At 35.6% G+C, this 16,296-nt stretch overlaps 1 protein-coding gene and 1 long non-coding RNA gene across 7 annotated transcripts in view; one reads left to right on the top strand and one right to left on the bottom strand.

Moving 5' to 3' along the window:
• Positions 1–11,816, top strand: part of septin4b (septin 4b) — a 60,924-nt gene extending 49,108 nt beyond the window's left edge. For 4 of the 6 annotated variants that reach the window (XM_083525872.1, XM_083525873.1, XM_083525871.1 and 1 more), the window contains exons 2-11: positions 2,527–2,623; positions 2,727–2,813; positions 3,197–3,320; positions 4,229–4,363; positions 5,255–5,372; positions 6,114–6,215; positions 6,518–6,614; positions 6,778–6,940; positions 7,148–7,247; positions 9,315–11,816. In XM_083525872.1, the coding sequence (XP_083381998.1) occupies positions 2,527–2,623; positions 2,727–2,813; positions 3,197–3,320; positions 4,229–4,363; positions 5,255–5,372; positions 6,114–6,215; positions 6,518–6,614; positions 6,778–6,940; positions 7,148–7,247; positions 9,315–9,383 (1,092 nt within the window). In that variant the 3' untranslated portion in view covers positions 9,384–11,816. Of the gene's footprint in view, positions 1–218; positions 748–2,526; positions 2,624–2,726; positions 2,814–3,196; positions 3,321–4,228; positions 4,364–5,254; positions 5,373–6,113; positions 6,216–6,517; positions 6,615–6,777; positions 6,941–7,147; positions 7,248–9,314 lie in introns of those variants that run through there. The other 2 variants (XM_083525869.1, XM_083525874.1) reach the window with 2 other exon arrangements.
• LOC310717825 lies at positions 7,172–9,308 on the bottom strand. Its single transcript, XR_014530953.1, has 2 exons — positions 7,493–9,308; positions 7,172–7,372 (listed from the first exon to the last, which is right to left on the bottom strand). It is a non-coding gene; the product is annotated as an uncharacterized lncRNA (long non-coding RNA).
• Positions 11,817–16,296: the final 4,480 nt, after the last annotated feature.

The raw sequence follows: 16,296 nt of genomic DNA, 5'->3' as shown, positions 1-16,296 counted from the left end.
GTCAATTTTAGATATTTTATCTCCTTAATCTGTAATGAAATGAAAAGAAGAAAAAAATTAAAAATTAAATTTTATTTAACCAATGCACTTATTTGCACAATGCAATTGTTTGATTTTTCTGTTAGAATTTGTATTCATTGTTATTTTAACTCCTAACTTGCTGAAATTTTTTCTTGAAAGGCATTTTATTTTACTTGCAGAATTTGGTTTCAAGAACTACAAATAAGCAATGTTTTTCTTATTGTTTGTTTCTTGATATTTGTTTGTAAACTCACAGAACCACTTGGATTTAACCACTAAAACATCTCTTTAATATCCACCTCTTGACCCATCCTCTTTTCCCAACCTATACACTTAACCTCTAACACAATTCTTACCTGATCAATCATACCTTCATACCCAATGCCATGCCCAACCTTCCCCCAGAACCACACCACAAGCCACACCAAAGACGATTCTGATCTGGACTCTGAGCTGGAGAATATCATGGGCCATGACACTGCAAGGGAGGAGCACCTGTTTGCCCCTTGTGAGGCTGAAGGTCATGAATATTCCCACACAGTGGTATCGACCACATATTTAAGGCTTCCATCATTATGCAAAGCACTCGGGGAGGTTGAGCCTGACCCAAAGCACAACATTAAGGGTGGCTATGTGGATCTGCCACCTACTTTCAACCCATCATCCATCAGCCCTTCCAGACCCAAGAGTCCATGGGGTTGCTTTGACCCTTATGACTCCATTGAGGTAATGATGGGTGTCATGGTATATTGTAAGTCTGGAATGGAAAGAGGATAGGTGATTTTTTACAATATAAAATGCATTTAAAAGGGGAAAAAAATGTAAGTGTGTGTGTGTGTGTGTGTGTGTGTGTGTGTGTGTGTATATATGCATGATATTCAAGTAGTTTTAAAGGATGAACAGAATTCCTGTCTGTCGTTGTATTACAGCATTGGCCATGGAATTTAATTCATTTAGATTTTTTGCATTTGGCTTAAGTCATCATCTTAATGGCAGGATTATGCTTGGGTACAGTCAAATTACCCTGCATTATGAAGTTACTTTTCTGTGTTGGCTTGTACTAGTGTTTTATAATGGTAAAACAGCTCCAGGGTCCCTGACTCATTATGTATGGCTTTGCATATTCTCTGTGTGTCTCTGTGGATTTCCTGTGGGGTTTCTCTGGCTTCCTCCCAGTTCCCAAAATCATTCTGTGGATTGTGTATTCAGTACATGAAACTGTCCCATGTACATGAGTGCTCAAGGTATATTCTTGTTTTGTTCCCAGGTTAGGCTCTGATGAATGAAACAGTCAATCAATTAATCAATCCCAGGTTGCATTTGACTGTGCTTTTTGTGCATTTTCTGCTTCCAGAAACGTGCTCCAAATAAATTTGTTATTTTGATATCCCCCTAAATGTGAAGTTTTTTTTATTTATTGTTGGAAGGGGCTCACTTCAAAACCAACGAACAAGCCGGACTGATGTAAGGTATTATTTGAGGTGATTATGGGATCATAAATGAAATGTACAGTAATTGCCTTTTGGCAGAAGCCATCCAAAACTTATTTAAGCAGGGACTGGATTCTCATATGTTGGTGTAGATTATAACTGAAAGCCCACACACTTTGTTTTAAAATTTCAACAGCCTGTTAATTACAAACATGTTCTTTCCTTCAACTTGGTGGGGGGAAAAAGTTGAAACTGTTTTTCTGTAATGGTGCGTCACGATTCATTTCTCAGCCATTACTACCTCCTAATGATCACATCCTTTATTTGGTTCAGCTGAATGCTGCCAGATTTTTATTATCGTAAGTTCCAAAGGTACAGGAAAATTTTAGGTTGGGTTTAACAAGCATTTATTTTTGGAGTAATTATTAATTAAATTGTCTGTCAAATTAATGAAGGTATAAATAGCCATGCTTGTAGTTTATGCTTTCTAGGTTTTTCTAGACTTTTCTTTTCTAGATCTGTCTGAGATTTTTTTCGACACATGCCTTTAAACACAAGCATAGATTTCCATAGTTAACGTTCTGGGTTGATTAGGCCCCTGTGTGTGTGTGTGTGTGTGTGTGTGTGTGTGTGTGTGTGTGTGTGTGTGTGTGTGTGTGTGTGTGTGTGTGTGTGTGTGTGTGTGTGTGTGTGTGTGTGTGTGTGTGGCGGGCATGTCTGATATACAGTATAAAAATGCTGGTAGTCCTTTCTACACTTGTAATTTGATCTAATAAAATACTTTTAAAGCCTTTTTTCTATTCCCTCAATTTTGTCACCATTTGGTTTCCCAACTACAGAATAACTTTGCATTGCTCTTGAGGTTTAAAATAGCCAAGGGCTGAAAGGATCCTATATTATGTAATTTTCTGAAATACCACGTTCAGTCTGAGCTAGCTAACTGCAGGTTATTTACTCCTTTTCTCTCTCCCTCTTTCTTTCTCTTTCTCTCTCTCTCTCTCTCTCTCTCTCTCTCTCTCTCTCTCTCTCTCTCTCTCTCTTATCTTTGCTTTTCCCTTTATGATATTGTCTCTAGGACCAGGATAAAGAATATGTGGGCTTCGCAACCTTGCCAAATCAAGTGCACCGCAAATCAGTGAAAAAGGGCTTCGACTTCACTCTAATGGTAGCAGGTAAAATAAACCTGATTGAAATTCTACTGGGGAGTCTAAGGTTTCTTTGGGGCACCATGCTCTTTCCATTTGTTCTCATTCTTTCCCTTTTGTGCTCACTTAGGGGAATCTGGATTGGGCAAGTCCACCCTCATCAACAGCCTCTTCCTTACAGATCTCTACAAAGACAGAAAACTTCTCAATGCTGAAGGTAATCCGTATGTGGCCAGATCATAAATATGTGAATGCAAGGAAAGGTTTAGTTCACCAATAATTAATAATCCCATGAATCAGTTGCCCAGAAATTATAATATAGAAATAGATTTTTTTTATAGATTGCATAAATTTGCATAGTTTGTATATATACAGTACATATTTTTTTTGTACTAATCACATACCATGTCTGCAGTTCTGTACTTTCAGTGTTACTAGATGTTTTACTTTTACTTTAAACTTTTCAGTTCTTAATAGATGACAAAATCTGCACGTACTGGACGTTATATCAAAAGAAAACATTGTATGCTGTTATTTTCTGAGCTTTCTGTTGTACATTAGTCAGACTGGAGAAAGAGACATGCCTGTTTTCCGTTCCAGAGCGGATCACTCAGACAGTGGAAATCACAAAGCACACAGTGGACATTGAGGAGAAGGGTGTAAAACTCAGGCTCACCATTGTGGACACACCAGGCTTTGGGGATGCAGTTAACAACACTGAGTGGTATGAGTTCTGCATTATTTTCATTGTCATGATGGAACCGGTTAGGGTCTTCTAGACCAAGTGAAGGGAAAATGTAATCCTACTGAATCTAAAGCATCCTATACAATCCTCTGCCTCCAACTTTGTCTAAAAAAGGTCAGCTGTTCAAATATTTTTGTCTATATGGTGTATATAAAAAGGACTTCTCAAAAGGTTCTTAGCATCATATAAGGGGTTTACTTAGAACTTCTTCTGACAGATAAAGACTCTCTACAGCATTCAATTCAATTCCGTTTCATTCATATAGCACTTTTAACAGTGGACATTGTCCCAAAGCAGCTTTCCAGAGATAAATAGAATATAACATTTGAATTGATATATATATTATTAAGTTTAGTGTGAATATAGTTAAATTTATTAAGTTAAGAGCGAGCCAGTGGTGACAGTGGGGAGGAAAAGCTCTTTGAGATGGTACGGGAAAGAAATCTTGAGAGGAATTTATTTAATTATTATTATTATCATTATTATTACCTATCGTTTTTATTTATGGCCTCATCAGCAGGCTTTTTCCAGAGCGACATCCAAAAGAGCTTTGAAGTCTCTATTGATAAATACAGTACAAATACAGTATAAACCAATGCAATTCTGGTACTGGTTGACTAAATAACAGACTAAGGACTCCACGAGTCTTTAAACTCCATTGTGAAAAAATTAGAATTAGAAATAATTAGAAAGGATTTTTTTTGAAAGGAGTTTTGAAAGTGCTAATTTAAGTACTTTCATTTTAGATATACATATAAATGTACACCTTATACAATATACTTGTACACCTTATAATAAATCAAATTATAACAAAACAAAAATAATATTTAATTGTCATAAATAATAATTTAACTATTAGTAATTAACTAGCATGTTTATGGTTTCAGCTGGAAGTCTGTAGCCGATTACATTGACCAGCAATTCGAGCAGTACTTCAGAGACGAGAGTGGCCTGAACCGTAAAAACATTCAGGACAACCGCGTGCACTGCTGTCTTTACTTTATTTCACCTTTTGGTCATGGGTAAGGGAACACACACACACACACACACACACACACACACACACACACACACACACACACACACACACACACATTGTATGTGAGTAAACCATACAATGCTTCATTCAAATTATTTATGGTGTTTTGGACGTCCGTGACTCTAATCCAGTATTGTTTTTTTGGGTTTTTTTAATCTACGATCGCCCTCTAGTGTAAATGTTTAGTAAATACATCTGTCTGAAAGGACACTTCTTGAAGCCCACCTTCAGAGAGAAAACGGACTCTACATGGAATTAATCATCTGTCTTTTTTTAAGCAGCTATATATTTAGCCACATTTGTACTGTAGCTATAGTAACCTATACATATGTTTGATGGATATGGTATATAGTTTACATGCGTGTCGAAAGATTTTGCTCTGTTTCTGCCAATGTTTATCCCAAAATTTTTCATTTTTATGCAATAATCTTTATTTCATTGAGTAAGTGCATTTAAGTTTTTTCTCATTAACTCACCCTCATGAGGAAAAAACTCATTTATTCACTCCACATTCACACTCACAGGAAATGAAAAACAACAAGCAGTGAGTGTGACTGTGAAGTGTGTGTGTGTGTGTGTGTGTGTGTGTGTGTGTGTGTGTATGTATGGCAGGTCACAACATTGATCTTAATCTCAATTAGAACCGATGCATATTTCCCTTTGTTATGAAATATTATCCATGTTTTGGAGCAACCCTGGTGTTTTTAACTGCTCTCCTTGGGTACAGACCGTTTATATTGTAAAATACATTGAACAAGAAATCATAAGAAAAGAAACGTCTGATTTTTAACAATAGTACACAGTGATGTATTCCATACAGAATTATCAATGAAGTATGTGTGTGTGTAATGATATTAGGTCTTTTTTTTTGCAGTCTCAGGCCTTTGGATGTCGAGTTTATGAAAGCCCTACATGAAAAAGTCAACATTGTGCCAGTCTTGGCCAAGGCAGACACACTCACCCCCGGTGAGGTAAAGAAAAAGAAAATTAAGGCAAGTTCATGAACATAAAATAGACAGGTTTGTGCTATATAAGTAGAGATAACATTACAAAAATCTATTTATTGATCCTTAATTACTTACATGTTATTTATGTTTTATGGATATATATTTGTGTTTTTGCACATTTGTGTTGATCTTCAGTGGGGTAGCATGTGGGAAACGATCTTTTTAAGCATACAGAATATAAGCAGAATTGACTGCACAGAGAACTTTATCAACATGATTTCATGCAGTGGCAAGTTAATGAAGCAAGCAGCAAGATCATAAATTCATGTTTAATTTTATAGGCTGATATTACCCACAGTGTCCCTTAAATGATAGCAGTATGCTTTACATTTCTCTTGCATGTACAGTTGAATGTTTAAAGGGTTACTAAGTGTTACTATAGCAGAATGGTGTTTTGTTTTTTACATATATTGATCGTATCGTTTTTAATCCAGACTGTACACGCATGTGTTTTGAGTATCTTTGGCATGACACTGAAGGAAAGGGGTTGGGCTACTTTCAAGGGCATCTTTCAAAATCACTAGCTTCACCTTTAATAGTGTGCCTTTAACAGTAGTGTGTACCTGGACAAATAGTTTGATAGGTGTACTTTTGCTGTGGTGTTGAGTCGCATTCTGTTTATCAGGATATCTGTTTAAAATAAACACCGAACTGTATGTTAAAGGGTTGTACTGTAATTATGCTGTTTGTTGAAATTGTTCTATATATGAACATCCCTCGTTGTAGATTCGAGAAGAAATCGAGCAATACGGGATTAAAATCTACCAGTTTCCTGATTGTGATTCAGATGAGGATGAGGATTTCAAACAGCAAGATCATGAACTGAAGGTGTGTATGATTCATCTACACTAGAGGTCCCTGTGTGTGTGTGTGTGTGTGTGTGTGTGTGTGTGTGTGTGTGGTTTTCTAAAGAGAAGTGAACATAGGACGATAGAAAAGAACAACTACCTGCAGTGCAGCAGATGCCACTGCAATGCCTCACCTCTCCTAATAATTATTCTTTCTCTCTCTCTCGCTCTCTCTCTCTCGCTCTCTCTCTCTCTCTCTCTCTCTCTCTCTCTCTCTCTCTCTCTCTCTCTCTCTCTCTCTCTCTCTCTCTCTCTCTCTCTCAAAAACCTCTACCTTTGCAGGAGAGCATTCCTTTTGCAGTGATCGGCAGTAACACAGTCGTTGAGGCGAAAGGAAAGAGAGTGCGGGGTCGACTTTACCCCTGGGGCATTGTGGAGGGTAATTTCTTCATGGATTTCTGTTGCAATCATTATGGGATAAAATGTAACATGTAGCCAGTGTTGTATTTTTACACTGAATATTTAATAATGTTGTAACCATTACCACAGTTTGATCCTCTAGCTAGCTTAGATTGTGTGTGTTGTGTGTGTGTGTGCTCCAGTGGAGAACTCTGCACACTGTGATTTCATAAAGCTGAGAAACATGCTGGTGCGCACACACATGCAGGACCTGAAGGATGTGACGCGGGAAACTCACTATGAGAACTACAGAGCCCAGTGCATCCAAAGCATGACACGCATGGTGGTGAAAGAGCGCAATCGCAAGTATGAAGAACACACACACACACACACACACACACACACACACACACACACACACACACACATTTTTTTTAATCTTTTAATCAAAACAGTATGCTACTCTGTGCATTTGCATAAAGAGAGGTATATTTGGGGGTTAATGCATGCTTTTATGTGTGTGTGTGTGTGTGTGTGTGTGTGTGTGTGTGTGTGTGTGTGTGTTTCTTACAGTAAACTCACTAGAGAGAGTGGCACAGACTTCCCCATTCCCACCGCTCCCAATGCAACAGACACAGAGACAGAAAAACTGATCCGCGAGAAAGATGAAGAGGTACAGCCATCGTCCTTTCAGACCAATCATGCTGCAGAAACAAAGGCAGACTCTGCTCCCCCCGCAGTCACACACACACACTCTGAAAGCCAAACAAGTAAAATCAAGTAGAACCTAAAGACTTCCTGATGGAAATTAAAAAGAAGTGTGTGCGTGTGTGCGTGTGTGCGTGTGTGCGTGTGTGCGTGCGTGCGTGCGTGCGTGCGTGTGTTATTTTTATATATATATAAAACACACACACACACACACACACACACACACACCAAAAAGGTTTGACTTGTCCTGTTTTTCTAGAAATTAAATTAGTATATATTCAGTATATCACATACCCAGGCACAAAGATGATCAGGTTATTAGTGTGCATCTTCATTGAGTGCCTCATTACTTGAGGTTCCAACACAATCTCTTTATGCCGACCCGTCCCACACACGTTTCACTGCCCTGCTTTCCTCATTTGGAAAAGTGCTTTAGGTTCCAAAGTTTAGTTCTTTAGTTCTGGAAGCCTGTGAAATTCCTTGCTTAAACACTTTAGACCCAGGATTCAAGATGCTGTAAATTATATTTATATTAAGTTTGTAATCTTGCGTACCAGTGTAATTTATTCATTGCTAGATACTCAAAGCACTTTTGTACGTCGCCCTGGACCTGCTAAATCCCGCAAAATGTAAAAGTTAGGAAAATGTATTTCTTACTTTTATTGTCAATAATACATTATATCTGATTCTTGCCTCTTTTTTTCTTTCTTTCTTGTGTGATTTATTTATTCATTCATTTATTTTGTTATTTATCTCTACATGAACTTCTGCTTTAACTGCTATAGTTAAGGAATTTATGTTACACTGCAGTATCCAAAAAGTTTCTTCAAGTCTTATCCGGAAGCCGCTGCATAATGCTGAAGAAGCTTTATAGGGATAAGGCAAAACATTTCTCGGTTATTAAAATCTTCAAAACCTACTGCTCTCAGTCTGAATCAACACCCAAACATAGTTCACACAAGCATGTCCATTTTATTGCTTCACACTGCATTGTTCTTCATCTTTGGCTAATTTAATTCAAACAGTTTTTGGTACTATTTTTTTTTTTTTTAAATAAACAGTATTATTAATAGTAGTAGAAGTAGTAGCAGGAGTAGGAGTATTATGAGTAGTAGTATTGAAATGGTTACTGTGTACTGTGATACACATTCTATACACATTGCCATTCAAAAGAGTTGTTATGCCTAGTCTAAGTCAGGTCTTAGTCAGTTTTTTTTTCTATGGAACCACACTCTATATATGTGGGAAAATTTAAATTTTATTTCACATAACTTATATGTAAGTTATAAATATGTACACTAAATATGTAAACTTGTCATACTTAATATGAGACCTAATGTTTGATGAGAGAAAGGCACAAACAATCCAAAAATCTCTCCAGATCTCCTGCAGACTTTCGTTTTCAATTAATCTTACAAGGTCTCAGGGTTATTGTGAAACATTTGGACAGCCATCATACACACACATAGTATAGCAGTCATATATCTATAAATGAAAGGATTAAACACTTAGAAGTTTAAAATAGAATATTACAAGTTGTGTTGCATAATAAGTGTACTTAGTCATTAATCGATAATCCTACATAAGTCTTCATTCCAAAAGGAGATAAAACTAAAAAAACTTGTCAGTTAAGTGTGACCAAACTATAAAATGGTTAGAGTGTAAAAAATTGTCATCTCTGGTCGACTAACGTTTTTACATGTCAACGTTTGGAAGTACTTAACTTTTAGCTTTTGTACATTTGGTAGGCAAAACCCTGGATTAGTATTGATTTCGGAGTGGCCCAACACTATTAATATTGATTTTATTCTATCACTGCATGTGATTCTTGCACAGTAAAGGGTTACACAATCTACATGAACAGTCACACAGAAGTAAAAAGTCAATCGATCGCCCATTGAGCTGTGAGCTGTGTCCAAAGTTCCCCCATGGAACATGTGACAAGTTGATGTGTTGTAAAAGCATTTATACCCTTCCACTGATACGTTAGTTGAATTTTTAAAAACTCTCCCCTTTGCCCCTGTTTTCACAGCTGCGGCGGATGCAGGAGATGCTGCAGAAGATCCAGGAGCAGATGCACACCCAGAAGGAAGCCTATTAACCCTTGCATGTGCCATTCACATTTGCCACGGTGCCACTTTTCTGCCCGACCCTTCATGCTTGAGGACTTGCCATCTCATACAGACCCCTCTCTGCTTAATGAAGCCTCAAAAGTAGTACACAAAGCATGCTTCATGTCCTAGGTCTGCTTTGTCTCTATGTGTGTGAGTCGAGTGGGTATGGAGTTCCACTAGGTGTCATCAAGTGCTGCAAACTAACGCCGTTGTCTGTAGTCCACTAGCATATCAAAGCTACTAGGTGATATGCAGACACAAAGAATTTGAAACAACATCTTCTTCGTGAAACAGTTTGGCCTGCTTATAGAGATAAAAGTACTGTAACTTAATTCACACTTTAGAAGTTTGCGCAAAAAACAAAACACAAAAAAAACATGCTCTTTTTTTGCAGTGTACTAAAATAAAGTCCAAATATAGTTGCTGCTTCAGACAAAACAATACATTAATTATGGACCAGATAAAACAAATGAGCATGTTATTGTCTGGGATTTCGTATAGTTTATAAAACATTTTAGCTTTGAGATTGAATTTAGAAATAAACATATCAAGCTATACTTTTTCTTGTTTTTGAGGTGATGCCATAAAGAGGACATTTTTTCTTCTTCAATGTGTAGATTTGATCTGCAAAGGTGCATGTGGAACACTTTTAATCAGAGTTTAGTGTAAAAATAGATCTTTGGTCCCTTAGGGTCCAATTATTGTACCCTTAAAGCAGTTTAAAAGCATACTCTTTATATCTCAATGAATGATACATACCACAGGCAATAATTATGTACCCTTTATGATACCACCTCAGCAGTAAGGTATAGTTTGGTATATTTATTCCAAATAAGAAAAATAAAAAAGAAATACATTAGCTTGTACTCTTAATACAAAAAAATAACTAATTCTGTTAAAATGTATGAAATTCCCAGAGACCAAACTCGGTTCAGTCCAATGACTTTTTTCTCTGTAACACATTTAAATTTTGTTTTTAAACCAATCTAAGGTTACTTAATGTTTTTGGTGGGAGTGAATTCTACAAAGTGGCACCATTTAATTTTCTTTGTTTCACCATTATGCATATATAATTTCCTGGATTAGCTCTTAATTATAGGATCAAAACAACAAACTATTTAAATGTTTCTTCTTTTCTACATCATGGTATATTATTTGTACTGTTTTGTTAAAATGAATGCGTTCGTCATGCTGTATGTACATGTACATGCTTTTGTTTGTATGGCTCCAGAAGAAACAATAGTTTCTTTACATAGGTCAACACTGTTTTATTTTCGTATGAGAGTAAGAATAATAATTGAAGTACTGTAGAACAATATTTTTCTTAACCAAGCTTACATATTATTAATTTCTTTTTTCTTTCTTTCTGTCTTTCTTTTGGAAAAGATGTTTTCCAAAAAAAAAAAAGAAAAAAAAAAAGATTGCATCATTCCATAAGTGCAGTCTTTTTAAAACTAATGAAAAGACAATGTCAAAAGAGAGGAAGCGATGCACATGTAGAAGAATCTTTCTTAACCCTGTGCTTATCTTAATGGTGTAATAACAGATGAATCAAATTCCAATGCTTAGATTTCTTGTTGCTAAACATTGTATTTAATAGAATCATGACCACTGGAATGCTAACACCACATCTGTCAAATGCATCAATCATAAACAATAATGAAATCTGGATATTTAAGATCGAAATTATGTATGAAAAATGTGATCTTTTCCAAGTTTATAAATGACAAACTATAAGCCAAATACGAATAAAGTTAAATATAGGAGCTGTTTCTTTCCCCTTAAGTCACCATTTAAATTGAAATCAGAAATAAAATTACATTTATTAAATTTGAATAAAAAAAATAAAATAAATAAATGTTACTTTAGTTCCCATAGCATCCATTCTATACCTGAAGATTGAAACTTCAGACAAATTTGAGTTGAATAATTCAGTCAAATAAAAAAATATGAATGCAAAAAAAATAAACAAACATACTGCCATTTTTTTAATTAAGAAATCCACTGTGAGAATCATTATATATTTAAGAAAAAAAAAAAAGAATGGCCTTTTCTCATGATTCTGCAAATATACCTTTAATTTAAAGACTTATATACATATATATTCATTTAAGACTACATTTGTTATAAAAAAAACTTTGTTTATAGTTACTGACAATTTTTTTGTTGAGGCACGTAAATAGAGTCAGAACAGACGTTTTGTTTGAAGCTATAAATATTAAATGTCAGGATATTTTTGGCCCCATGGTTTGTTACATGTCTTCATTTGATTTTAAGCATTTTCTTTAGGCCTCAGCTGTTGCTCTTGTGTTATAAAGGGAACAATAATATGTGGTTTTGGATTCAGGTCTTTTTTTTTTTTATATATATATATGTATATGAACATCTTTACTTTGGTTTCAATAAATGCATTAAAGATATTGTATAAGGGTTATTTGTGAAGATAAAAATGACGAACATAGTCTTTAAAGTAATAAACCACTCATCTCACGTCGTGGAATTTATTTATTTAATACAGCAAAAAAATTTACAGGTTTATTTTAGACTTCACACATTACAATATTTGATTTAATTTTGTGTGATATTTGAAAAAGTTCCAGTGTTTTATGATTTTAGTACTGCAAAGGAAAAAAATGTGGACCATTTTTTATTTATTTATTTATTATTATTTTTTTTTTTATTGTGATTTTTTTTTAATCAGGATCAGGATAAACTCTGTAGGGAGGTAATATAGCAAATTTTTCTTTTAAATTAGGACTAAACAAACAGGGCAGAAAGTGCTTGTTAAAGAGTTTCAGGAAGAGGTAGGCCTCCATCCATCAGCTGTTTGCACAGCTTCATTCCAGCACCTCGGTTCCAGAACAGAAAAGTGTCTTGATGTATACCTATCGCTTACCCTGAGAGAATCCCAATATGTCTTCTTTCACCACATCGATGAACCTGCTTTTTAGCCTTCCTCTTAATCTAATCCTTTTCATCCTCGTCACTCCCAACAAAAACCTCGATATCTTCAGCTCTGCTACCTCCAGCTCCACCTCCTGTCTTTTAGTTAATGGCACTGTCTCTAAACAATACAACATAGCAGGTCTCACCACAAATCACAATATCATCTGCAAACATCATAGTCCATGGGGACTCCTGTCTGACCTCGTCCGTCAACCTGTCCATCACCACAGCAAACAGAAAAGGGCTCAGAGACGATCCTTGATGCAGTCCAACCTCCACCTTGAACCAGTCTGTTATTCCTACTGCACACTTCACTGCTGGCACACTGTCCTTATACATGTCCTGCACCACCCTCACATACTGTTCTGACACACCTGACTTTCTATGCTTTCTCTAAATCCGTTTACACACTGCAACTCCTTCTGACCTTCTCTATACTTCTCCGTTACCATTTTCAAAGCAAATAATAAAAGCACTGTGATGCTCTTCCTCGGCAAAAAACCATATTGTTGCTCACAGATGGTCACCTCTTCTCTCAGCCTGGCTTCCACTACCGTTTCCCATAACTTTATAGTGTGACTGATTAACTTTATTCCCCTGTAGTTACTGCAGGTCTGCACATCTCCCTTATTCTTTAAAAACAGTACCAGCAAACTCATTCTCCATTCCTCAGGCATCCTCTCATTTCCCAACATCTTGTTAAAACATTAGTCTAAACATAACCATTAAAGTCTACATTTCAGAAATATGTAATTTAAGTATGTAATGAATTTGGACTTTTTTTTAATTCATTAATACATATTTTTAGACGTATATTATAGTATTGACTTTTGTCCATATAGTGTACTTATTGCATGCGTTGCATCACTGTTTTTCCTCACATGCTGCAAGTATTGTTTACACAAGATGCAGGTTTACTGTGACTATCCAAATCAATGTTATGAGGCTGTTTGATGTTCAAATCTTATGGCTACATGCTTAGCAATAGACACCCATCTTTTGCTAAGCATCAAGGCATACGATTTGAACACAGTGGTTTCACTGTGCTTACTCTGCAATAAAGCAGGGTTTTATAACCCTAGGTAAAAAGGCTTTGGAAAGCCGATAACCCAGAGTTATGCACAGTGTAAAAGAAAGCCCTATAAGTGTTTCTATCTCTTTACAGGTAATGATAATGTTTTTAAGGTCTGTAAGATCTTAAGATGTAAGATGCTTTAACACATGTAATGTTACAGCAAATTTGTGAGACTTAGGAGAGGTTACATTTTTTTTGCTTCTTGGTAAGCTGTTTACTATTGGCTTATTAACTTCAAGAGAGGAAAAAAATGCTTGTGAGGGACGACACTCATAGCTGCTGTAAGTTAAGTGATAGCAGGAACTTGTGTGCCAGGATCTGCTGTTTTTTTCTGTATTTATAGTAGAAAATATTACAAATACTTTATAAATGAAATTCATAAATGTGCATAACACATGATTAACCCTTCCTAGACTGATTTAAACCTGCATGGACATTTGTGCTTATTCTAGTAGCAATCAATGGACATACAGATTCATAAAAAAGCTTACTTTATAGGAAAGGTTTTATTTTATGGTGATGCCATGATATAAAAAGTTATTCAGAGCTTACTAGGAAAGTAAACAAATACCATAAGTACAATCAAATCCGCAGTGGTGCCATGAAGTTCCAAAGAAAGTTAGTGGACCTTCTTTCAAGGTCTACATTCGATGCCTATTGGAATGTCTCTCTAATAGGAACAGATTTCTGACAAGATTTATATTTATAATTATTTATTTTTGTGAAGCCTCTTCGGGACGACATTGTTAAAAACAGTATACAAATAAAATGCTTTAATATTTATGTAGGTTTATGTCAGTTGTAATTAAGGATTACCATATGCATTTAAAATCTAATCACCTAGCATTAACTGCAACATGACTAGTTTTCTTTTGCTGTTGGTGTGACGTCGTTTTCAGAAGTTAGGAACACGGTGGATCTGCAGCCTATCCTAGAAAACTGTGAATGAGGTGTAAATGCACCCATGCATGTTTACACCCATTCGTTACATAGTGTCTCTCACACACATTCATTCACACCTAGGAGCAAGTTAAAGGTGCCGATATATCTAGGGATCTTTTAGAGACATGGGAGGACACCCATGAGGACATGGAATTTGTGTCTAGCTTAACACCTCAGGATTTACCCAAAACATATAAATAAATAAAACTAGCAAGAATAATGTCTCCTGACATAAATTATGGCATTTATTTATTTTATAAATTTACCATTGTAACAAACACATCTGCTCACTAATACATTTCTTTCTTTCTTCACCAGATCGTATAGCAGTGTTCAAGGATTTTGTGATGCATGAAAAACAAAGCTTCCTGAAGCAAAGATCAGCAATGTGATTTTGTGTGTGGGTGTTTATTTGTGCCTTATGCCCTTAGCAAAGTTGGACATCATGAGCTGCCAAGCTAAATATTAGTACATTATTTAGAACTAGAGTTCATGATTAGTTTCACTGGAGTACTACTTGCACTGGTTATCATGCAAGTAAATGAATTAAACACATATACAATATTATTTTACTTACTGTGTACTTATTTTACTTTGCACATAAATATAATGACAAAAATTACACCCAGACCTTCCAGGATCACAGTTTGTCTATTGATTGCTGACAAGCTAACCACCTTTGTAGCTGTGTAGGTGGTGGGTGAAGGTCTCTGTTCCACGCCGACTACTTCTCCTTGTTTATCAGCCCACATATGACGTGATCCAGGTGACCAGTAATCATGGCAAACAGTCAGCATGGACATTACACACAAGCTTCTAAACCACACCTCAAACCAAGTGAACGTTTTTTAATAAGTGACTTTTGCTCTAATTTGTTCGAGTCCAACGAAACTTCATTAACATGTTTACATGAGAGGGAAAAGGTCATCAACACAGTGAATAAAAATTATTTCCCTCTGTCTGTTGATAACTTTGGGACTTATGTTCGATATATATATATATATATAAGGAAGCAAAAGGGTTTTACGGTCAATCTTTTTTTTTATTATTTATTGGTAAAATGTACGATGATTTTAGCACCACCAAATAAATGTCAACAGCAACTGCTGAGATCTGACTGTGTGAGTGAGAGAGAGAGTGGTGAGAGAATGATTGCTTATCTCAGTTGTCTCTCTTATAAGTATGACTTATTGTTCAGCAATAAAAAAAAATGAACTAATTAGCTAATCTGTGCTGTGTTCATTTCCACACAACAGCATTTCGAACTGCAAAACAATTCACAGATTTATGTTTATGGGTCATTCTAGGTATCTTTTTATAACTAACATCTAGTTAATGCTGGTTTGTACAGATAAACATAAGTGAGTCAAATTACATTATTAAAAGTAAACAGAAAGAGTGCAATTAAGACTTATCAAGTAAAATGAACTACAGGTCCATCATTCTAAACAGTATATTACACATTTAAACATTACAATGTTTAAACCTACTTGCAAAATGAAACAAATTTAGGTTGTTAATGTATTAAAGTTATGTCCTGATGCCCTAATTCTTCAATTCTCTTAAATTGGAAATCACTCGCTACTGATGAGGGTGGTTCCATATGAACAGTTTAAAGATACATAAGATTTGTGTGAAGTGTCTGGAGGGTTAGACTCAAGAACCTTGAAGATTATTGGACTGTAAAGTAATTGGACTGTAAATAATATAAACATTTCTGCTACCAGAGCTCAGGACTACAATTTCTATGAACACTTTTACTCTCGAGTGTTTAGCGCTAAACAGCTGATAACACCTGGTTGGGACTATATTGAATAAACTATTGAGTATGGTTTTCCATGCTATTGTCATCTCTGGATTGTTCATTAGGGACAAATTTCTGACGTTAACATTTATATTTGTATTGATTTGTTTGTTAAGCTGGTTTATACAATGTC

This window comes from Silurus aristotelis (assembly GCF_946808225.1).
Source record: "Silurus aristotelis genome assembly, chromosome: 22".
NCBI classification, from domain to species: Eukaryota; Metazoa; Chordata; class Actinopteri; order Siluriformes; family Siluridae; genus Silurus; species Silurus aristotelis.
The sequence above is the reverse complement of the archived record's forward strand: the minus strand, read 5'-3'. Positions and strand labels throughout refer to the sequence as shown.